The 25,112-nt window shown below is 38.4% G+C and overlaps 2 protein-coding genes across 2 annotated transcripts in view; both read left to right on the forward strand.

Moving 5' to 3' along the window:
• Window positions 1-326: 326 nt before the first annotated feature.
• The window catches only part of LOC139121274 (uncharacterized), a 67,103-nt gene continuing 42,317 nt past the window's right edge, over window positions 327-25,112 (forward strand). The window contains 3 exon segments of the mRNA XM_070686048.1: window positions 327-1,677; window positions 21,862-22,022; window positions 24,305-24,569. Coding sequence (XP_070542149.1) covers window positions 1,348-1,677; window positions 21,862-22,022; window positions 24,305-24,569 — 756 coding nt within the window. The 5' untranslated portion in view covers window positions 327-1,347.
• On the forward strand, window positions 3,681-6,633 carry LOC139121012 (uncharacterized). The gene is made up of 3 exons (XM_070685586.1): window positions 3,681-4,342; window positions 4,399-4,859; window positions 5,088-6,633. The coding sequence occupies exons 1-3, from the start codon at window positions 3,681-3,683 to the stop codon at window positions 6,167-6,169; spliced, it is 2,205 nt and encodes a 734-aa protein (XP_070541687.1). The 3' UTR covers window positions 6,170-6,633.

Consider the following 25,112-nt stretch of genomic DNA (forward strand, 5'->3'; position numbering starts at 1 on the left):
GCACCTCAAATTGCATTCTTAACTTTTATTATCAGACCTGTGAGTAGGCTTTTGGCCCGTTGGTTCTGAATAAATAAAATAAACAAAAAATTAATTTTCATAAGTATTTTTATTGGATCTCAAGGAAAGATTCTGGACACGTATCCCGTTTCTTGATTTCATCTAGGGCCATGCTGATGAATGAAAACTAACCCCTTATAAAACTGTGAACCTCTATACAAACCATAGAAAGTAGAGGGGAAACGGTTTCACTTCTGGGATGGACCAAAATCAGCTGCGAATCCATAAAGAAGGGCAAACTTTTTTCTCTGCAGAATAGCGCCCTCAAAGGTAGAGGAAATAATCTGGGGGATTTGGCGCTTTTTTCAAGCGTCTGGCTTCTTCCTTCTTGTGCGTCAATTCGTGTCAAATTCAAATGGTATGGGATACACATACTACAAAGAATTGGACCAGAGGAAAGTAGGTCCTCGCTCGGTGTTGCGTGTAATAACTGTAAGTAAGTGATCCACCATCCAAATAGGTGCTCACAGCGGTAGTTTCTGGGGTATGGAAGACACGTATGCACCCGCTCATAAAAGCACAAGAACAAGCTCCAGATGGACGATGTATCATGATTTACGCTTATTTCTGGTAGCAAATGTAGTTTAGACCACCTTTCGCAATTTTAGAAGCATGCAACTTGATTATATGTATCACAGTTCACACATGATTTTGTGTGAGAGTTGGGGTGAAACGGCGGTTATTCAACGTCGCAAGCAGTAACCGAACCCGTCGACTTGCAAGCTGACCGACAGTGTCAGACTACCATGCTTGCAAGTACTATAGAGGTAGACATATTTGCATATGAAAAAGGCTATTGTCAAGTCGTCCATTGTATGTTGACGTTGTGTTTCCACCACTGTGTAAAAAGAGCAAACAACGGTTTAAAGCGGCTTTACAAATACAGAAACATCCGACGAGCTAGCAAGTTTTGTTACCGCATATCATCGCGGCTAGATACGAAAGACGCTCCGTTCCCTGGTTGTCACGTAGCCTGTTCGTTGACAGCCAGCGCAGTCTTTGAGCTTCTGGCTGAGACAACCTGTGAACTCGTCTGCGGTGTAACTGTAACAACTTGTCCCCGGCGTGTGTAACCAGCCGCCGTCTGTGTGTATAACGACTGTCAGCGTGCTCCAAGATTTTTTAATATTCTTTCTTGAAAGTTTATACTGCAGCAGACGACGATGGTTTCTTTAAAAGCGGGCACGTGAAAAGATCCGAGTTTGAGAGATGACACATTCGCCTATCCCTAACCTGGCCTGGCGTACCCAGATATTCTTTTCCCAGACTTAGCAACACACTTCGGCAATGGCAGGGAATGACTTCCCAACGGGAGCAGACGCTGACGATTTCAACGGTAGCTACAGAAGCGATGTCGGTAGGCTTTCCTTCGGAGACTTGACAAACAGAAGCTCGCGGGGCAGCTTCATGGACATCCCGCCTCTCTCGGGCAATGCAAACTTCAGCAGGTCAAACTCGAGAGAGGGTAGGTCGTCGAGACCTCCCACTCCCAGCAGAGGGTACTCGGAACCAGCACAGATTTTGCGTATTTCTCACGACGCACAGGAAGATGTTGGATATTCAGAATACGATGGTTTCGAACTCATGAGTGCTTCTCAGTTACGTGAACATTTGCAGGTAATTGTAATTTTTGATATTTTCTCATTCAATGTTTATCGTTCGCACTCTATTTCCGTTAGAAATACATGCAATACTTAGACATACTTGACACTCGGAGTGACCTAAATATTTCATCTAAATCCTGGTGATTGGAAACGATGCCATCGCAATATCGGTTATTTTCAAGGGACCGTTTATGCAGAACATTTTCTACCATTGCAAACGGTAGGCTGTTTGAATTGAACTCACACTGCTTACATTTTAAACAAGGGAAAGCTAACATTGAGTGGTGTAATTTAACTGAAAATGCATTTTATAATTTCATCGACCGAGAGAAGTTTTCAGCTTTAATTATATTACTACCACAATGCCATTAACGGAAATGAAAGCATTTTGGATTCCAGCCATTATTACATTCCCGGGAGGCACTTTGCTCCTGAGGATAATTTGTGTTGTGCAGGGTTCTGGAGAGAGCTGGTTTTTGTTGTTGGCGTACTGTGCGACTAAATGCCCCTTTAGAAACCAAATTCGCCCTCAGTGAATTCAGAATAGCGCATGTAACAAAATCAAATAGAGCCATCAACATTCACAAATTACCATCGGTAGGGTGGATATCGCCCACCATTTTATACCAACAACAGCCTTTTTTATTCCGTGGTCCTGAGAGTCTTTGTAGATTTTCGACAATTTTTACAAACAACGACAATTTTTTGGTGACAAATTTCGTTGCCATTTTTCCGCCATCTCGGATTAGGTAGTACTGTATTCATCGTGCAAAAGTAAATTGTTCACACTTATGTTCAAAGAAATTATACCATACTTGTGTGTTTTTAATGAGGTTTTTCCGTTGGTAAGTCAATAACTACAGCCGCAATATCGATAGCTTGGTAGCTGTAGCATGTTTAAAATTAGTTTTCCTATTTGGAAAATGAGTATTACTGTCAAACTGCATTCAAGATTCAATACCAGGAGAGGGCAAACGTAAGTTGCAATAAATCAGGCAACATACCATACTTCACATGTCATCATTTGAAATTTTTTGGTAGATAATATTGGCTTCCATTTAAATGTCTGCAGATTTGTTTTAGAAAATCAGTAGTGGTTTTGCAAGGTGTGTAGAGGGACTGCGGTTTGGAAAGTTTTGAGATTAGAGATATGCTTTAGGAACTATGGTAACATCACTGTGTGAGTTCTTCATCTAGGGACTAGGGGAACTGCCTTATGCAGCCATGCCTATCACTCCCCCCCCCCCCCCAAGTCAGAAAATAGTATTGAGGCACATATTTTGTGTATTTCACCTACTTGGCATGGTATGTTGTAGCAGCTATTCAGTAAAATGATATTTTGAGTATACTACATATCCTTTCACAGAGACCTTCAAATGTTCAAGTCTTTGTCAAAATGCAACATAGGGGACTTGCCTGACTGGTTTACCTCATGGTGATAGGGTGACTGCATCTGGAAAAAATTGACCAGATTTACTGCCCCTCGGGAAAAAAATGATACATTTTTCCACACATGAAAATTTCATTTCGATTTACTTAACTAAATTTAAGGTATTATTTTAATGACAATAAAATTTTATGATAGTCTATTTTTTACAAGAGTTTACACCCGGCGCACGAGTTAACGGCACACCAAATTAGGTAATTAGTCAGCAACTTAGCTGAGCACTTTGCTATTTGACCCGGCATTTACCTAAACACTAGTCTGTTTTATTGTCTGAAGACTGATAAGAAGTCCACCACACTCAGCAGGCAGCTTCTCCACTGAGTAAACTGATATGCCTATTCTAGAACAACCCATTTTCGACTGGAAGCTAGCGCTATATAGTTCATGGGTGAGTTTTGAACGGGGGGAAATAAAATGTTGTGAAGTGTAAAACACGATTTGCCGTTGTCATTTTGTGTCCTGTCTTTGTATATATCTGTAGTATTGCTAGTTAGTTGAGTTTTCGAATCAGGATTACATACATCTAAGAAACATTGACTGTCAAGCAACCACCCGATCATATAATAAAAATGGATTGTTCCTTCAACGGCGGTGGTTTGCTCATGAAAGGCGGTAAATTTGACGAACGTTTTCGTACAGTCTGGATCAATACACGGGATGCGGCAATGTTTCAATTCCAAATAACCTACCGAGGCAAAACCCGTCAGGTTTACGCCCAGGACCAACACACAACGTACTCGGAACTTATTGATTTCATTCGGCAGAAGATACAGTCTTTACATAGTTCCTCATTTCAACTCCAATATGTGAACGACGAGGGAACACTGGTTACCCTAAGCGACGATGATTATGACATGGATGACATGTATAGATGTGCCCTTCCCGTTCCGAAGGCGGATTATCTGAGATTGAAAATCATCGTCAATGAAGGTTGCTCACCAGCGCAACCAGTAAAGGCATGCAGTGCAGTTGCCATGAAAGATGTTGACACTTCGAGGCGCGAGAGCGACCAGCGGGGTTCTGCCGACGAAGTAGAGAAAAGTTCCCGCGTAAGACAACTGCATTTCAGTGATTCTGGAAGTGCTAAGGTTTGGAAAGAAAAAAAGGAAGGAGACATTGCTGCTGAATTGCGTGGTCTTAAAGATGAAAAGATGGCAACTTGTGATCAAAGAAAGGAAATGGAAAGACCCGTTGCTGAGGCCGAACCAGTCGGAACAAACAGAAGGAGCACGTGCAATGTTTGCCATCGTCGAGGCCATAAATCTACAGGAAATAAAAACAATGAAGGTTGTTTGTTGGAGAAGCTTGTAGAGGTTACATATTTTGCGGAAGGCAAGACAAGCATAAGAACGATTATTTTGCTAGACTTAGGAAACTAAAAGAGCAAGAAAACAAACTGACCAAAGCCATTACCGAAAAAGAGAACGAACTGCAACAAATTAGAGACTTTGAGAGCAGATCGGAGGGCGGATTTACCCTTGCTATAATGCCAAGGCTGCAGACAGCCTTTCCCGAGAAGTACAATCTTCGGTCAGTGCAGGGAAAAATAGCCCTGCAACGTGACATCAGTGTCTTACGTAAAGCTTACAACAATAAGGTTCAGCAAATTCCAACCGAAATGAGCCCTAGAGATGATCGACGGGAATTCAGCCGTGTCATGGAGGAGCAACTGAAATCAACTGTGAAGACGAGCAGCTTCTGTGAAACAACCGAAAGTCGTGCAAAAATTTACGATCTCCTAACCAAGTGTAAGTATTTTATTTTTGATCGCAATAACCGAGTGATTTGTCCTCTGAATTTCGAATTCGCCAAGAATTTTGAGTTTTCAATTAAAACAAGTTTAGGTTCGAAAGTAATTACATCGATAGTCAAATTTGTATTACTTTAGGTCTCAGGTATTATTATAAGTTGAAATGTATAACATTTCTTCTGAGAAACACGAAGCTTAGTTAATGTCCTAACATTCCCTTGAACAGGCTCCCCGGTGAAGACCCCGACAAATATTAGGCCTACTCGTCATAGTCACGACCTTTCAATTGAAGAAGCTACCGCTCCTACGATGCAAAAGAAATATACCATGAAAACGGCTCGTCACGACTATGATAGCTCTGATGGAGACGATTCGACCGAAGAAACTGTTGTTCACCGTGGAAATTATAAAATTCCGAAGAAAGAGGTGGATCGTCGATGTCGACAAAGGAATGCCGCGGGCGCTCCATATACCGATTTTCCTGCGACATTTCCATTTTATCCTTACATGTTTTCACCTCCGCAAAACTACCTTCCACCTCAAGTTAGACATGGTCAGTATCAGCAAGGCCATCCCTTCATGCAACTGCAACGTGGTTACATCAATCCCTATGCACCATATCCGGGACTAACTGTTCCAAATATTCCAGATGAATTGCACCCTGATTCATACTTACACGGATTTCGCCAGTCTCCGATCCGACATGATGATGGTGCGCCAGGAGTCAGCCGCACTACATTTTCCGATGGTTCGCAGGCTATAAAATCGTCTGTATCGATTGGTGAACTTTACCATGCACCAGCTGGTCGGATTGGGAATGCGGCATTGTATCGAAGTGAAAACATGGGAACACAAAATCAACCTTTGATTGATAATCAAGCAGTTGCAGGCCAAATTACTCAGGGAAATGTTGCCGCCATGCCTTCTTCCGCTACCCATGATAATGCAGTAGCTATGCCCTCTACTGTATCCTGTCAGGGAAATGCAGCCGCTAGCGTATCTACCCATGGAAATGCAGCTGCTATGCCTACCGTATCGACCCATGGAAATGCAGCCCCTGTGCCTAACGTCTCCGGTCATGGAACTGCAGCCGCTATGCCTAACGTCTCCGGTCAGGGAAATGCAGCCGCTATGCCTAACGTCTCCGGTCAGGGAAATGCAGCCGCTATGTATGTCCCAGAAGCTAGACATGTAGCTCTTCCACCGTCCGATGTAGAGTCTGTTAACAGGTGTGAAATCATTGACCGCGGTATCGAATCAAACATGAACGCTTTGCTGGAGGCAGCCAATATTCTCTCATCGCAGTAGAAAACGTCAGTCAGGATTTATCATACTCTTACTAGTATATATTCCCGTGTTATTTACATAGTTTCAGTCAAATTCTGCTTCCGCCAGAGAGTAGGAAAACCAAAGTTTTGCTGTTGTCTTGAAAACGTAAGTTGAAATTGAAATCGAAGTGGTTACATGTCAAGTCTCAGAACACTTATAACTTTCAACTTTGTTTCAATCTATGACTTTATTGTTTGAATTTCATTCTGTGTTCGTGTTTAATTTGAAAGTTTATGAAGAACGACCACGTTTTAAATTTGGTTGTGTTTTTCAAGTTTGCCTTGGTCTAATCAAGGCAAACTTGACAAATAAGGTTGCCATTGTATTTTAGCATGGCATACATTGATTTTGATATTTGTTCACCAGTGTAATTTTCTGTGTTGCTATTGGAGATGTAAGCTAGCTCTTTCGACCATGTAATTTTCAAAAATGGTTGAGTGCGACCGTGCAATCCAAATTGTTATCACTGTTACTAAAATAAAATAGTTAAATCAATACACGCGTCTTTCGTGAATTGGATGTGTTTTTGAAGAGAAATATAAATGTACAGTAGACAACATGAGTTGGTGAATTACGTAAACACAAGAACTTAGATTTATTCAATCAACATCGGCACATATTACTTTGTAACTTGCATACGAGAGAGAAAGTGGTGTGAATTCATATATGACAGAGTATGCCTTTAAAAATTCAAACTTTATATTCAATCACGAAATCACGAGCAATCTACTATGATTTTCACTATTCTGTATTGAAGGAAAATATGCGGGCGACGTTGACCTCAAAACATGGTAGATCCATGCACTCGACATGTGATACATAAATCGACTAGTGGTATTATATTGCGTCTTTGCCGCGCCTAAAACAAGGGAAACCCACAAAATCTGAAAAAATTGCGTGACATAATCGGTGTTATTTCAGCTACAGCTTCCAAAATCGCGGTCTCCAAGAACTGTACGGCAAACACATCGTTCTGTCGTAAATATCCCTTTACATGTCTGAAGCACATCTCGCATGAATTGAATTCAGGGCAGTATGGTGGCTGAAATATCAAGTTCACGCCACGTTCACCAAATAGTTGTCGTAGGTACGCTTCTGCAACTCTCCCGTGATGGAAGCCACAGTTGTCCATAACAACGGTGTCCCCTCGACGTAGCATGAAGTAGCCATCATCATCCAAAATTTGTAATGCCTCGCCAAAAAAATGTACCATTTCAAGACCGCTAGATGGACCGTTCAGTAAATTAAAGTGGCTAATCCCGCGAGCATTGTGTAACAGGTTAATAGTGTAATCCACGTCTGAAGTGTATCTTTGTACTTCGACAGCGCGTTCTCCCATCAGACTATGGCCATAACGTCTGTTCGGAGTTGTTTTCTTGACGCCAGCTTCGTCAAAGAAATGAACTGTTAGTGGGTCAGTCTGCGAAATTGTGTCGATATACTCAGTTATCCGTCGAACATTTCTTTCGGTCAACTGTTCTGCGGGAACCTGGGAGATGATTTTAAACGTGTGATTCAAATACCTGCGTATGATTTTGTGTATTGTTCTCGTTGCGGGGAGGTTTTCCGCTGTGCAGATATTCTGACGAAGGAGTTCCGTTCTTATTTCTTTCGCTGTGAAAGACGGCTTTTTCATTACCAAATACTCGATGAATGTCACAGTTTCTGGCAAACATTTCGAACGTCGTTGACCTCCCAGTTTCTTCGGATGAATTGTGCCGGTGAGGTTGAAATGGTCTATAATGCGCTTGACCGTCGACGTCTGTACCCGTACTTTGCTGGCGATGTTTCGGATACTTCGTCCTTCAACATGACCTTGTATAATCTTTGTTCTGGTCTGGATATCGGTGATTTTTGGCATCTCGACACTCAATGCTCGCTAGAAGACTTGTTTACTGAGACTCCGAGAATATGAAGAGTACGCGATAAAGCAACTAAGTTTGAATTCAGCGCCTGTTAAACTACACACTGGGCTGGTAGAAAGTTCCATTTTTCCAAAGGGATACTGTGACACATACGACATGCCGCGTTTGGACGATTGTAATATTTCTGTTTACAGATAATTATAATTGTATGATGCTACAAAACAGGACACAAAATGACTACAATAGATTGAGTTTTATACAATAATATTTATTCCCCCTTTCACAATTTTCCCATGAACGAGCTGCCAGTTTAAAATGGTTTGTTCCACTGTAGGCATATCAGTTTACTCAGTGGGAGCTGCCTGCTGAGTTTGGTGGATTTCTTATCAGTCTTCAGACAATAAAACAGACTCTTGTTTAGGTAAACGCCAGGTCAAATTGCAAAGTACCCAGCAAAGTTGCTGAGTAATTACCTAATTTGGTGTTCCGTTAAGTCGTGCGCGCGCTGTAAGAACATTTTCAAAATACCAGAAAAACATATTGGAAGGGCAAAAATAATATTAACACACTCTAGGTGAAAGTGAACTGAAATCAGATATAGGAGAATCATGGCTAAATTGGTCTATTCATGTGAGCCATTCAATGTCGTGATAATGATAGTTACAGCGTGGAAATACAAGTCAGAACTTCTCAATTTTGCATCGGCACAAAAGAAGCAGGTTGACTGGCAATTTAGACGTAAGTACTGGTTTCATTTGGAGATCAGAAATGCGTTTTGGTTGCCAACCTCTTTTACGTGAATAGAGAATTACAGTAACAATTGTTGGTTTTTAAGTGAGTCAAGTATGCCTAATACTTCACTCCATCATGTCTTTTCCCATCCATTGTACAGACTCACAATTGCTGTCGAATAACACTTCAGGCTCAAAAGTGCCCTCTGCCATATCACCGATATTTGTGGAGAATTTTTGGCTTGAATAACTTATTTACATTATTGACTGAAAAGACACTGAATCAATAATTCTTTGAGTGTAAATGTTTTCACGGAGAGCACATGAAATAATCTGCCATTAAGGACTAGCAATGGTGATTGGAATTTCAAATCATACCCTTTTCAGCTCAGAAATGATTATTAATTTTTAGGCTTCAGTCTGACAGTGATTTTCAAATGATTTTATATGATTCTAGGTTAAGTAGCCAAGTACACTGGAAATTAATTTTTCATTGTCAAAATACAGATATTCACAGATATTGAGCTTGAGCTCACATGAAATCATGAATTCTCATCAAGTAAATAAATGTGATGTTTTAAGGCTCATTTAAGATATTTTCAAGAAACATTCTTTCAAAATTACATCATTTTAATTTGATGACATCATTTTGGTAATTTCATCTATACTGGAGACAGCTTGGAAATACAGGGGTAGCAAATTCACATAACACACACAATTTGTAGATTCTTTTGTTTTGAAATACAAATTATTCTTTTGTAAGGTTGCTCCAAAAAGAGAGGGGTGGCCCAACCCTAAAAATTCCCTTGTGGAGAACCCAGCTTGAGTGTCTCCTACCCTCAGCATTGCCATAGAGGTGTTTCACTGTTTGCTGATCTAATACTACAGTCATATTTGAAAATGTTGTCAAACAAGTGAATGATGTTTGTACAAGTTCCTGAATACATCTGTTTCAACCGACAACAGTGCAGCCTCAACAAGATCGTTCAATAGAATGCAGCGAGTTCACCAATCAAACAAGTAGGAAAACCTAAAAATCTAATTTTCTGCAATAACTCTTTAAGTCTATTGCTGACAACTTTTAAAAGTTTTGCTTTTGTATTCCTGTGTGGGTCATGTGAGATTGAATTTCACAAAATACAAAACTGATGAAATTGTATGTTGCAGAATAAATTTTCTCAAATGTAACATTTTTTCCTCCATTAAAACCAATGTCTAAAAGTTTCTTGTGATTTTACATTGTAATTTCCCATTTGAATTATCCTAACAATGAAAATCTGGAAGAAATTATGCAAGTTTTTGTAATATTTTATACAACAACAACCAAACCTATGAATATGTGTAGAATTCATGTCAAAGTATAGTTTGAAAGAGTGATTGGCAAGAGGTCATTAAAAAGCTGATAATGTTGAGGGTAGATTAAAAGGAATTTTTAATTTAGAACCTGATCTAATTTTCTGCTGTCAGACAGTTTGTTAAAAAACGCGACTCCTAGTCAAGTGTGAAGCTGACATTTCGTGAATGTTTTGTGAATGGGTAACTCTTTGATAGTTATATGGTTCACTTGACAGCGACAATTTGCCAATGCTGAAAGCACAACAAGCCTATTGGTGCTCAATAACAGATATGTGCCCAGGTCCTTTATTGATTTCATGTATAAGTCGTTGCATGTGCAAAATTGAAAAAAATCAATCACCAAACTTGACGCATTGTCTGCCTTATCCACTGTCGTACTGACGTTAATTTCACTTCATTGAAACTTGAGTACTTTCATCAACAAAAATCAAAATGCTAAAAAAATGGATATTTGTTAGCTTTAACGTTTAATGGCAAAAATGCATGCATCCAAAATTGTTAAAATAATACTCTGGTTGACAGGTTTTAAGCATTTGATGTATGGAACAAAAAAGACTTGACATGTTGGCAAGTTTCCAGTCTCTGGGATTCCAAAATCGAGACGTTACCACAGAATGGGCACCGATACACCTAGTAACAAATAGAGTTGTCACTGTGTATGTGAATCAAGCCACAATAGGCAAAGAAAGAATGCAAATACGGGTAAGAAAAGGATTGTTTGTGTAACATGGACCTGACCCAAGATGACACAATAAATTAAGACAGTTTGATCATAGACTTTAGCTTCTGCTATTCTGTCTGTGTTTGATAATTACACTTTCCTGTTTATTGGAACACTTATAGAACTCAATATACTCACAGAAAACTGTACAGATTTCATTTTCTTTTTAATAATGTGCTTGTCATTCTCATAGCTTACGCACAGGTTTGGAAAATGTTGTGTACCAATCAACAGCAATGAATTTGAAACAACATGTTGTGTCCGGAGGTGGGTTCATCTAAAATGAATTCTGCTCTGAAAACATGAATAAATAACTTGCATAGTTTGTGATCACTCGTACCTGGCAACGATCTCATAATGACTTTTGGCCTGGTTTCAAAATATAAACTTATGATAAATTTCTTTGTAACTTGTCATAAGATAACCGTTGGTATTTACTGTTCGCTTATAGAAGCATTCCTGAGCTCTGTAAAAGAAGTTTAGTAACTCTAGAAATCCCTGGCTACTGTGGATATTTGAATCACCATACTTTGGCAGTACGCCAAGCTATTGTTCAAATCCCTGAGAAACGGCCAACTGGTAGTGTCCAGGGCACTCCCTCCGACAGTAGAGGCTATCTTTTATGAATTGCTTAGCAATATTCACCTATCAGGTCATACTTAATAAGCAAGTTGTCCCAATATTGGTCAGTATCTATGACAGGCGTGGTGACAGAGACAGTTTGGGGCAGTAACTGCCAGATTGGGTAGTTCACCCACAGTCTGATACTGCAGTATGTGGAGGCATGTCTCGACATGTTCTTCAGCGATGTCTTGTGATATTCACTCTTCAACTTGCAAAGTTAGAGCCCCCCACGCTGGGCTACTAATTGGACAGCAGTCCTTGCAGTAGCCAGATGTTGAATATGTTTAAGAGTTCGAAAAACAAACAGATGTACATTTATCCCCCAACTGCGGACAAGTATCCGTGACAACCACTTCATATCAGTGCGACAATCTTTGTTAAATTTACAAAATGTAAACCTGGTGATTAATCCATGCAATGGAACTTGAGGTACTAGACTCTTTACAAATTTGATCTGTATGACAACTAATGTAATGACAAATTAAGGCAATACCGTATTGAGTCAAAAGCGGACTTTGCCTTGATTACAGTACTACTACAGTGTAATCCTCAGTGGTAAGACATGTGTGAGGGACAGAGTTACACTGAAAGACTGAGATGGAAAGACTGATGATTAACTGTCTCACATTGAGTGTCCTCTGTAGATGTTGAGAACAACTTTTGCCATTAGAACAATACCTTTGTTCCAAAACATAGTGAAACAGTTTAAACCATTCCATTCCTTGATGACTTCCACAAGAACACTGTGCCTCTTCATTCGTCCACATATTATCAAAGTCAGCCACTGTTTTTTGTGGCTTTGATTTTTGTTGTTTGTTATGCACACTTCAAAGAATTGTAAAGGGACACAAGTTGCTATCTTTTCAAATAATTTATACATTTCAATTTTTTATGTGAGCAACTAATCATGTTGTTCTGCTCGCTGAAACATTCTGAATCAGAATTGCTAGTTGTCTGATGTCACTACTCACTCCCTGCTTGTAGATATAGAAATACTTCAGCATTGACATGTTAGTGATGTGTATACGCAAGGTGTGAGTAGAGCTCAGGTGATTACTGTAATAATTCAACATGTTTCAGTAAGCAGAACCACCTTAACAACTTCTCACATGAAAGATACATAAGAACTGAAATAAATTTGAAAGATGGTGACTGTGTGCCCTAAAGCAAATAGGTGAGCTAGCTGCTCCTTGTCTGAGTGGTGTTTTTGACAGAGAATGCAGGTGTAGTAAATTTCGACAAATTCACAAGCTATGTTGAAAACGTTGCATGTGTTGTTGTTTAACGTTCACACATATTTATTGTGCCTGGGGAAATAAGTACTTCTGTGACAACACAGCGTCCTAACAAAATTACACTAATATCGTGGATTTGACAGTGGGTTTGTTGCTATGGCAACAGTCGTGTGCGACAACAGAAATCGCATTAGTGAAGGTATTAGATACTTATCAGTTTCTCTACAACATCCGAATTTAATCCTAATTAATTTCTGGTCTTAGGAAATTTGGCGTCACAAGGTATTGTGCATCAGGAAAGTTTGTTGTTTCTGGACGCACGCTTCAGAGCTTTGTGTAAACTTGCAACAAGTAGAGCCTGTGTATTCATATTTGCTAGTTTGTTGATGATTTCTATCTGATTTCTAATATTTGCTCTTTTGTTTTTATGCAGAAAAGTTTTCAGTTTTCCACTCTCAGAGCATCTTGTTCTTGCAGTGACTACTTTAATTCCCTTTTGGTACAAAATTCTCTGAAAACTGACATCCTATGTAAAATGGGCCATAATTCTGCATTAGTTCTTTGAGTTCTGTTTTAATTTATCATGATTAGCAGGACTCTTCCAACAATAATATTGTACACAACAGTAAGAATGATGGCGACAAAGAAAAAATTTCCAGGCAAACTTTGATGAAATACCAGGCCACTGTCTGCAGTGAACAATACCATTGTCTGTACAATCCACAGACCTCACTCTTTCAGACCCTAATAAAAGTTAACAACGCTCCTTATGTATATTTTGCCTTGCGTCATTCAAGACAGCTGAGCTTGGTTGTATGGCTTCATGCAGTGTAGCATGTTAATGATTTAAAGTCATGCGTACATTTATAAATTGTACCACAAAACTGAGTAATCAAAATCTGTAGCTCTGCTCCCTGTGAAAGACATAAATGCATCAGTCGCCTTCGTATTTCTGCACAATGTAAGTGTAAGACTTAGAAGAGTGGCTTAAATTTGTTTCATTGATTGATAAACTGACTCATTGAAATCCAGCTAAGTATTTTAGATCAGGGGCAGTCCTTTAGAGTAGGTGGTATTAAGGTTTTAGAAGATTTTGTAAAGATGCTTTAATAGACAGAGGTATGTGTGCTTTTGTTCAATGTCACTTAGTACGGTACTCCAGGCTGATGAGTGCAGTAGCCTACCTCAGCTGCCAGCTGACTTTTGTGGTCAACTGTTAACTTGGTGGAGAGAGGATTCGTTCACAGGTAAAGAATGTTGAGGAGGTAGAGTATGATGACGAGAACGTGATACTTTCTTACATGTCCTTTTGGAAGAATTACTCAGCCTGTGCAAACTGTGGCTTTGAATGGACCGGACAGTGTGTGCATACGGAATGTAAGTTGATATGTGTGTGGAGTATCCGATCTGTACACAGACCTGAAATGTGATATTGAGCCAACAGGTAGTATTCACCCGGCCGGGTCACTGGGTTCAGATGATGTTGGTCTTCTCAAAGTTTAGTGTGTGTGTTTGTTGCGTGATCTGTACAGTGGCTGACAGATGATCTGAAGGGTGTTGTTTACAGTATGCGCCTATCATTATGGATTAACCCCCATCCTGTTTTGCCCCAGAGTTAATTGTGTTTTCCTGTGCTTTGGAGGCTTGGCTAATAGGAGAACAATGGTATTGTACAAACAATAGTTATCGGGATGGCAACGGTCTGCTGGTCACTATGATGATTAATCCTATATCATTTGTTGACAAAAGTCATTCGCTACATGCCAGATATAAGCCAAATCGCATGTGAGCCAAATCGAATGTGGCCTTTCACCAAAATATTTGGAAGAAGACTTTGAAGTACAAACTAAAGGTGAAAGTCTATGAAGGTGAAAGTTTTTACAGTTTACCACTTGTTCTATTTATATCTGATTTTTCGACCTACAAAATCTCAGAAAGGGGTGGAGTGTCCAACATTTTAACATTTGACAAACAAACAACAAGTTTAAGCATATGTGAATGAAATGTCCTCTAAAAGTCCAGAGGAGGTGTAAGACCAGTGCATGGCAGTCTTTTACATTTTACTCTAATTTTCAAATAGTTTGATTCTAAATTTTGTATATAACAAATTATGAAACCTATATTGCCATGCCTGCATTGTAGGTGGGACGACATGTACGTCATGCAAGCCTGATACTCAAGAAAATGGCTACTGTAAAATTCAGAGGATAATGATTTGACCTAGCTTCCAGTATGATCAATCCATGCTATAAGTCACATTAACTCTTTGAGTGCCAAAGTCAATATTTGCTGCATAAATAGAATATACCAAAGTCAATTTTTTTTTCAGATTTTTGCCAAAATTTTGATAAAGAATTGAAGCTGATGAAATGTGATATCCATCTGGTCCAAAATTATTTAAAAATTTCCAAAAATCCATAAAAATTGGTAAAATGTTGCGCTAAACTTTTGATAGGAAAAATTACAGCACTCAAATGGTTAACACAGAAAATTCCTGATTTTTTTGTAACAACTTGTCATAGATTGATTTATAGTAAGTAAACATTGAAGTTTTCATTCTCTCAAACAATCTGAATGTGCATACAAGAAGACATCCGTTATAAATATGTAAAATACATGTATTTATTTTCTGATTTTTACTTGTAAGTAATTAATGTGCAATTGTATTACAGTCCTGTTTGAATGGTTATCAAACTTAGATAAATATCAGAGTTTCAAGTTTTCTTGCTGTAACAATTGCTGCTGAATGTGATCCATTAAGTTTTCCCAGAATCAAATTGATTATAACTGTCTCAGCTTGCACTGCAACAGAGAAAAGCGATTGATAATTTGGACAACTCCTCAACAGAAATGGAAAATACACATTATATTATTAAATTTACATTTCAGTCAATGGCTTTAGTGTCACAAAGCGCACCAACAATCCACAAATTTCAATATTCTGACACGACTTTGCACTCTCTGATAAGTTAAGTGTCAGCAATTCTGACAGTTCAATTTAGGTGTCGTCTCGTTCGGCTGCGATTTTTTTCTGTGAACGGCTGCCGACTTACTGACGTCAATTTAGAGACCTCAGGTAGGTGCTTTGGCGCACAGTGAAGCTCTGTGAGTTTGGAGGGCAGGCAAGCAGACACATGCATTTTGTGTTAATCAACACACTGCTTGCACAAACAGAATACTGATCATCCTTGTGTCGTGTTAGTTTTTCACTTTGTATGCTGCATAGCGATGGTTTCAATACCTCTGTATTCCCGGTGGTATGGTATCAGCCGATGTGAATTTGTAACTTGTGGTTGAATGAGTCAAAAGTAATACCACTGTATGGCATTTTGCAGTTTGGCTGTTCTCGTAAACCAATCACCAATAATGTAGAGATTGTGTCCAAGTTCCGTAGCACGCATGTCAATTTTTTTTAGGTTTCACTGAGTCTGTTACATTCACAGAAGCTTTACAATAATGAAATTACAGCTGTTACCATATTATGTACGTTGTCGTACTTATTAGTTTCCTAAAATGAATAATATCGGGCAGTGTTGTTCCCAAAGCTCATGTATAATATTCAGAAGTACTGTTTGTAGGGCAGCTCTGTAACTGTAGCTCAGAACTGAATTACTTCAAGTCCTTGTCGACAACAGTTCTGTTAGATTCTGTCAACAGAGAGTCAAAGGCAGTAGGCACTATTCTTGTGGTGATGTACATATATTTGTCACGTGAACATTAATTTCTCAAATGTCCATGCTGCTGAAGACATTAGTCTCCCTACCTGCGAGACAGATATTCAGACTCTCAAATTTTTACAATTCTTTTCTGATCTACCACTTGTGAGGGCTCATTTTAAAGCTCTTGGAGAAAAAAATTTTCATTATCTCAGTCTTTTTGAAAATTGAAAATTTAATTTTTTCCCCCATTGAGTTAACACAAGTATTGTGGCCATTTTGAATTTCAAATCTCGGTAAATGTTAGGTAATTTGTTTCTTGAGTACCAAACTTTGCACGGTGACCCCTGATTTTAATTCTTGATTTGGTAAGAGAATGGTTGAAAGATTCATTGAGGAAAGCCTGAGTAAGACTCACTTTCGAAGTGCATCTTACAAGTATGATTGGATATTCATGATTCTTTCATCAAACCATACCAGTAGTTTTGGTTAGTTTGGGTCCACTAGGGACATCACTGAATCACCAAGTCAAAGCCCTACAGAGATCTTTTAATCATGAGTTGTGACAAATCGTACACCATTTGTATTTTTCACATAATTTTCTATTCAAAACTTGGAAGTAATGATGCTAATAGCATGATGTTGATGTTTATTTAGTATGATGTTTTTCATGTACCCGATAGATGCTTCTCATATTGATTGAAAAAATACTTGCTCGTTAGTCCTGATGAGAGATGAGAAAGTGAACTATAAAAGATGCTTGGATGAAAGAATCCCATCCATCCATGACAGAATTAAAACTAAATTAGACAATGTGTGTTGTTTGTGTCGAGTGTAATGTGTGTTGTTTGTGTCAAGTGTAATTTTCATAAAAATTTCGGTATTATTTATTTTTTTTCACATGATAGTTTGCCCAATTTTATTTCAATTTTTTTGCAAATAACTATCCATCCATCACTTGTCACTAGCTGTTTGTAAACCGCACCAAATTCCTTACAGAGAATGAGTAGAAAGTGGCCATCAGTGATATCTCAATTTTGATATCATTCATACATCAATAAATAATTAGAAGTGTTTAAAAATGAATTTTTTTCATTATGATGTTAGCATAAAGTTGACCACAGGGAGAGATGGGGAAGGGATGTGTAGGGAAGGATATGTCCCTTACTATGATTCCTGATCCAATGAAATTCTGCCATAACTCATTATGTAACTAAGTTTTTATATTTTCTCACTTAGTTCATTATGCGTAGACTCAAGTTAGATTGTGTAAAATGGCAGGCGTCACCTTACTCTAGAGTCTTGTCCTGACTGGTGATTGGTTTTAAATGTCACATGTGGTCTTCGATGCAAATACACCTACAAATCCATGTCTGGCTCCCTGTAACTGCTGTTTAAGCTAGGAAAATCTTGACTAAATGTATTCTGTTATGTCATAAATATGTAATGCAGGGCTTTCAATGTGCATATACAAGCTTCATGATGAATGATGTAATATGATGCTATAAATTTCTTCAAATACATCATTACATGTTATGTTAAGTACCTACGCTCTTATTTTTGTATGGATTTCCTGGTTTGGTGGTGATGATCATGATAACACTATTTGCATGTGACAAAACAGTGTTCAGTAAAGCATGCAGAGACAGGTGTTATTCCACGGTAACCAAGTGACTCTTCCTGGTAACCAATGACGCTGTTCACTTTGATTGAGTGAGGAAGCAATGGTCTGATTCCGGCAAGATAGATGGAAGTAGCAAAAACAGCCGTGCATATCCATGCCTCCAGGTGGTAAATTCAGTGTTGTTCTCTGGGAAAGGAAATGGATTTTTGTACTAAAGTCCAAACTTAAAAGTGCCTGTCAGAAGACAAATCATGATGCAACTCAAATCCTAGCTGTTTTTACTTGAATGGTTTGAATTTCAGTGAAATTTTGTCAAATGTTGTGCTTGAGAAACTTTACCTAACTTTCACTGCTTGAATTCATATTACCTATGGTACATGTATGGTATTACTAACAAATGCCACACTACTGAACATGCGTGGTAATGAGGTAACAATTGACATGAAGCCCACACAATCACCGTTCAACATGAGAAATCCATCAGAATTGATGGACGCCAGGACTGTAAAGAGTGACAAGAGTTCATGCAAGGTCAAAGCTGTCACCTGATGTAAACAATAACCATGAGATTTGGGATTTAAAGGGACAAAGTCGCCCATTTTTTCATGATTTTAGTTTGATACGAGATACTATTTATATTGTTTGACATGTTGAAAGATACTCAATGAATGGATGACCATGCATATATTCGACCCCGGTTTTAGACAAATTAAATGAAACCATTGTGAAAATGAATTAATGGTCATGACCATTAATTCATTTTCGCGATGGTTTCATGCGTCGTGTCTAAAACCAGGGTCGAATATGTGCATGGTCACCCATTTATTCAGTATCTTTCAACATGTCAAACAATATAATTAATATCTTGCATCAAACAAAATTCATGAAAAATGGCTGACTTTGTCCCTTTAACGATTGTTAACATGATTCTGTAGTCATACCTTCTGTCTACCACAGTAAAAATTACAGTGAATTTGGTTACATTTAATGGGTGGGTGGAGGGACTGTGGTGCACCTCTGTATACTCTGTTCATAATAAAAATATACAGTTGTAGTTGACCACAAGGTGGACACTGGTGAGTTGTAAGGCCAAATAAGAAAATTTTAGGGTATGTAGGTTGGAGGAAATTTTAAAAACTTTTTCTTTTGGTTGGCTGAAACCCATAAAATATGGTAAAATGTAGAGAATTTAAAATTTTTGAAAATGCGAAAAAATGTCTGGGGTCAGCAGGTTTTTCTAGGGTCGGTCGGGTTACCAAAACCACATATATTTTTTTTATTCAGCCTAAGTTTACATCATGGAGTTTATTGTAAGTAGAAATTACAATAAACTTGAGAAGAATAATACATGTATACTAATTGTATCAGTCACCAGCCACAGTATACATGTACATGTACCTTCATATACAGCACTGTTGCAAGTACTCTGGCCGGAAAAACATTCAGAAGGTAAAGAGGAAAATTTACTTCATAACTTTAATTATTTGAGATGCAAGTAATAATCCAGTGAACATACCAACAAAAGGGTTCCCTGTTGGTAGATTATATTTGATGGGTCTGTGACAGCAATTTCCTGTTCTGTAGGGCACTGAATGTAATAGCAATTATATCAATCAGTTTGTTTAAGAGTGCGTGCTGACAATAGCGCATTCAACCCGTCAATATTTCATAGAAGTCAGACATGACATGGATTAAAATTTGCCTGCAGGCTTGTTTTAAACCTGGTCTCCATCTTTAATAGTCCATTGTAACTTTTTTGAGGGTCACCCATCTTTGCTGCCAAAAGCAGTACTATGCCAGTTGTGTACATGCATATATAGCCAGAGATTGTTACTGTAAAGACATGCAGTTGTATTTAAAAACAAATATTACAGGTACATTATCCTGGTATTTGTGTATTGTTCAAGTAATAATGCTGGAATTGTGGAAAGTGGCCTGTCATGACAAAAGCATGGATGTTAGAATATCCTATAAAATGTGTCAGTGCCATCAAAAGATTGCCATCATAATCGTCTTTTTGTATTTAAGTCTTTTGAATGATGACTTTACGAACATAAATATGAGCTGATTGCATGCAACCACTGTCACTCAATTCAAATACAGGTATTTTTACTTCTGAAGCAAGTACAGTATTTGTGCGTGGTGACAATTTTATCGTGCGTCTTTTCCTGTGGAAATTTGGCCTGGTTTTATCATTGAGTATTAGCTTTGTGCATCAGTCACATATGTGACATGCCATTGTGAAACTAACAACATAGCTGGTTGTCAGGGTAACACTTCCCTAGTGAAGTTTTCAGATAGTCTCTCTGGCAAGCTTGATAACGTACGTATATATTTTTTATTGTAAATATGCTGAATGTTAGAAATCTTGTCAAACATGATTACAGAGGGTTGCAATGTTCAAGGATCAGAAAGAATCGTTGTCAAATCCCCAATTGGGATATCATGGCATTTCAGTGGGTCACCATACCACCTTACTTGACACTTATGGACAGGAGTTCAAGAGGCGTACAATAGTTATGCCCTGGGGCTCACTATAAAAATCTTGGCAGGTTGTTAGGGTGGCTATCATAGTCATTTAAAGGTATGCAAGTAAGAATTGCTGAAGGTCACTTTACTTCCAGTTTGATTTGGAGTACCTGTAGAGAGGAGTTCCTCGGCTACACTGTTGGAGTTACTGTGGGTCACACGCAAGGGAAGAAATGTTGAACTTGACAATTGATTGATCCTACAGGTAGCTATGTCCTGTTTCATTCAAATTGAAAACGAATTTTGAATAGGCTCAAGAATTCTGATTCCCCTAGCCAGTACATCAGTCCGTGAGTGGCTAATTGGTCCAATTATTCAGTACTGCACTGGTTTAATATTTATTTCACAGTCAAATTGTGTCTACATGATTAATACAATGGTAAAACCATGATATACCAATCAGGTACATGTAGCTTCCCATTCTAGTAAGATTCCAGACTTGTGGGTTATGTCAATGAAAAGGGAAAACTTTCTTGTTACCTGGTGTGAAAAAAGTGGTAGAACTCAACTGCGTAATCTGGTTTTGCCTGAGCAGTTTCAGTTGTTGACAATTGCCATCAGTCCTTTTCATTGCCTGACCTCGGTAACCGAGCTATTGCCTCTTGAAGGTTTGGTATTTGGATCATGGCTGTGTGCTTTTAACACCAGGTACCCACCTGTGTGAACATCTCAACATTTATCAACCTAGTAGTCTAGAATATTCATCATATCAAATTCCCAAATTATGTATTTTGACATGGTTTATGATTTGCTTCAAAAGCCCAATTTTATGATATGAAAGACGCAAAGCAACAAAGCCACACATAAAAGTATCACGGTACGTGAGTTCATCAGGGACTGTAACATAAGACGCTAACCATTCTTATTTATTTCTGAATAATTTTTGACATTTGAAAAATTAAATGTCATCAAGAAAATTTTGAAAATGTAATTTCTAACGAATATCATCTTCCATTGGGGAACTTGATGACAAGTCAATTTGGGAAGATGGTGCAGATGAAGCACTGAATAGTAATGATTAGGTATCAGCAATTGTCAGCTGTCGATCATGTAGCGTGTCCGCATTTTACAATTCACTTATAAATGGCTTGGCATTCCCCAAGGGATAATTTACAGTGATCATTTTGATGTGTGCATTATTCCTGCATGTTGTGATAACTCATGATGAGAATATGATATCCAAGTCATGGTTTCACCCCATCGAGTGCTTATACTTGTCCATCCATGCCTAACAGGCTTCCACAGTGACTCTCTGTGGTCTTCCTTTGTTATCAAACATTGCCCGATTGGGCCTTGGGATTGACAGTGGACTTTTCCATTTTACTTTCAGAGGGAACAGAGGGTGAGGAAGGATAGAGAAGATGAGCTGATGGCGTTACGGCAGTCACTTGGCAGCGAGAGACCGGCCAGCGCCAGTAGCTCAAGACCACAATCCTCAGGAAAAACATTTGACTATGCTGCCACTCTAATGGATTCCGACAGTGGTATCGGGTGAGTATGAAGCCACTGGACTGAAGTAGTAAAAACTAATGTTGTGCAGTGCAATTGTATGGAAACTGCAAAGGGGAACTCAGACTTGAACTGAAGCCAAGAATATTTAATGAATGCAAATCTAATCAGGTAATTAGACACGCACGGAGAGAAGTGGATGAATACCCTCCCTTGTCTGATCAAATGGAAACAGAAAACAACGATGAAAGCATGTTTAAACAAGCTTTAACTCTTCTTAGCACAATTTCTAACCAGCACTCAGGTACATTTGTACCCTAGAAATCTTACAAATATACAAACGGAAAAAGTCTCCATCGGTAAAAATGGAATGTGTTTTTAAAAAGTCGTCCGGTGAAATTTGAGAATGTCGTCATAGTTACAGGAAACTGAAGTTTGAATGTGTAAATATGTGGTCAGATTTTAATATGCGTTTAATGGTTCCTTCCTTCAAATAAGACCATCCATTAGATATGCTGTGGCGATGAAAGTAATCAATATCTGTGGTGAAGTATTTATTTTGTAAAGTTTGCCCAAGGAGACATTGTGAGAGCTTTAATTGCAGTACAGTCATGTAGAATAAAATCAGCTCTCATGTTTGACAAGATAACACATTTAGAATAAAAGATTTCTACATCCCTGTAATGAAATTTTTTGTCAGGCAACTCTGGGGAATTCTTCACCCACAGAGGAAATGATGGCTTGCTTGTAGCTGAATATTTATGCCACACCTCCTCAATCAAGTTGTCTTATCTTTAAGTACTTATTTTACGATCAATTGCCACGCGGAAGTACAATACTTTATGCGCTTCGGCCTACAAAACATTTGAGTACTGCTGATTGAATTAATCAGGGAGACCACATATAATACGAAATGCAATGTCATTGGAACTAAATCTGCAATAAAATTCATAAGTTTGCCACACAGAGAGTATGCATTATGAAATTTGGGTGACAAGTTGCAAATCTCCGCGTCAAAGCACAGATACACCGTACGCATCATATCTACCAGAAGAAACAATTCTTTCCATTTTTCTTTCACAATAAAAGTTTCCTAGATCGAAAAAGTGCATTATTCCTAGACAGACCAGGCACATGTCTGTGAATGATTTTATCAATTACCAAACTGTACATAATGCCAAATAACAGCACAGCAGGTTGGATTGTACCGTACATGATGTAGAGAGAAATTTCAGTATATGTAAAGATAGAAAATGACTTTTTTTCGAGATGACATTGACATTGTGGTTGAATGTCATTTTCTGCTTAATTTGCTGTAAGATTTGAAAGTTGGTCTGATTACCTTTTGATTCATTCCTCATGTTTTTACTTTTCATTTCTGATCAGTTGACTTAACTTTCACCCTTCGAAATTCGTCTTTTAATTTTTGTGTTTAGATAGCATGATTGCAGTACTCAATTGCTAGTATCAACCAACTTATTGATTACTTTGACCGTGCTTACATGTACATCTTATTTAAAGGGATACAGTCGTTGGAACTGTGCTCAAAGGTCGTATGGGACCCATATGACCAATGTAAACACTGTATCCTAGGTACTGTACAATGGTGATTGATGAAAGTTAAAACATGTCTGTCATAATCTACGTCGTGTAATTTAAATGTTGCAGCTATGATGATGAGGTGCATCTAGATATCATGCATGAAATACATTATCTGTGAACAAGAAACTCGCACAGGCGCAGTTCTGACAACTATGTTTCCCATTAATTGCTAAGGGACATTACCGCACTTCTGTGCTAAGTTTGTAGGAAAAAAGTATTACAGTGCTTACAATGCATGTATAAATCCACTTTTAACATCCATACCATGAGATTCAATACCATGAGATGAATAAATTCCCTAATGCACTGTTTCAGTTTGAAATAGCATATGTACACTTTTGATGGCCCAGCACAAAAGACACAAACTTCTAGTTTCCATATTTTGAGCATACGAATTATGATGAACATTATGAACAATGCCTGTGTTAGGTGGGTTTGATATTCTCAAGTGATGCATTTTAAGACATTGTCTATAAGAAAAACACTCATGTATGACCAAAATAGGTGGTACATCCATTTTGTACCAAGCCATCATTATGATGTATTATAGAAGATGTCTACGCTTGCATTATCAACCTTAGGTAATTCTCTGCTGTTGTAAGAGATCAGGCATAATGATTGCAGAAAGATTACAGTGCTTATCTGTCATATCTACAGATTAAAAATAATTTTTCCTGTGGCATTTTTATCAATTTGATAAAGCAATTTTCTTTTTCCTCCAGTAATGGCACATCAACAAGGGCAACAAGGTCACCCATGGCCTCGATACTGCATCTTGACGACAACCTGCATCTGAACAGCAGTCGCCATGACTACCAGCAAATGCCTCTGAGAACCCCACCACCTTCATCTATCGGGAATGAATATTGGAATCCGTCGTCCTCAAACGTCATGTCAGTGAAGGGACTTAAAGATGCCCTGCAAGAGAGCGAACAGAGAAGGCTGGCTCTTGTGGACAAGCTGCGCGACGCCCATGCAACATTGAAGGTATGAATTATAATATCAATTTTTAAAATTACATTAATACCAAACTGATGGAAAAGCAAACCAAATGGCATTTAGAAAGGATATAAACTAGCCGTTTCAATCCCAAGAGACAACATTACATTAGAAAGAGTTCACTATAATGGAATAGGTAATGTTCAAAATTGAAATTTCAATTATTGCCTGCCCCATGCTTGTACAGGGAACCAGCTTTGCTGTCAAAAACTTTTGAGATGTTATGAAAATTTTACAGTGCAGGGTGAAAATGCCAAAGCATCTTTCACAGTGTAATCCCAGTCTCCATATTTGGTACCGTATCATTCTCACTTGAAAAATTGTGTGAAAGGCTTCAAAAAGTGGCTAACTTAAACAGGGAGTAAGCAAGGCCAGTTGTCCAAGGTCTAGACCATCAGTTTTATGCTACCTCTAGTGAAAGTCATTACAAGAAACTCTCAAGAACACAAGTAGAAAGATGGAAGAACTCTTCTGACCCTCTTGATCATTGTTTTCTTTTGGTCTTATTTTTTCTGTGACAGATAAAATCTT

Source organism: Ptychodera flava, chromosome 21 (genome assembly GCF_041260155.1).
Source record: "Ptychodera flava strain L36383 chromosome 21, AS_Pfla_20210202, whole genome shotgun sequence".
Classification (NCBI taxonomy): domain Eukaryota; kingdom Metazoa; phylum Hemichordata; class Enteropneusta; family Ptychoderidae; genus Ptychodera; species Ptychodera flava.

What these genes read in the sequence shown, in the direction of transcription:
- LOC139121012 (XM_070685586.1), top strand. Translation starts at nt 3,681, where the DNA reads ATGGATTGTTCCTTCAACGGCGGTGGTTTGCTCATGAAAGGCGGTAAA. An exon ending in GGAACAAACAGAAGGAGCAC is followed by an intron (nt 4,343 to 4,398) that starts GTGCAATGTTTG and finishes AAAACAATGAAG; the next exon opens with GTTGTTTGTTGGAGAAGCTT. An exon ending in TTACGATCTCCTAACCAAGT is followed by an intron (nt 4,860 to 5,087) that starts GTAAGTATTTTA and finishes TCCCTTGAACAG; the next exon opens with GCTCCCCGGTGAAGACCCCG.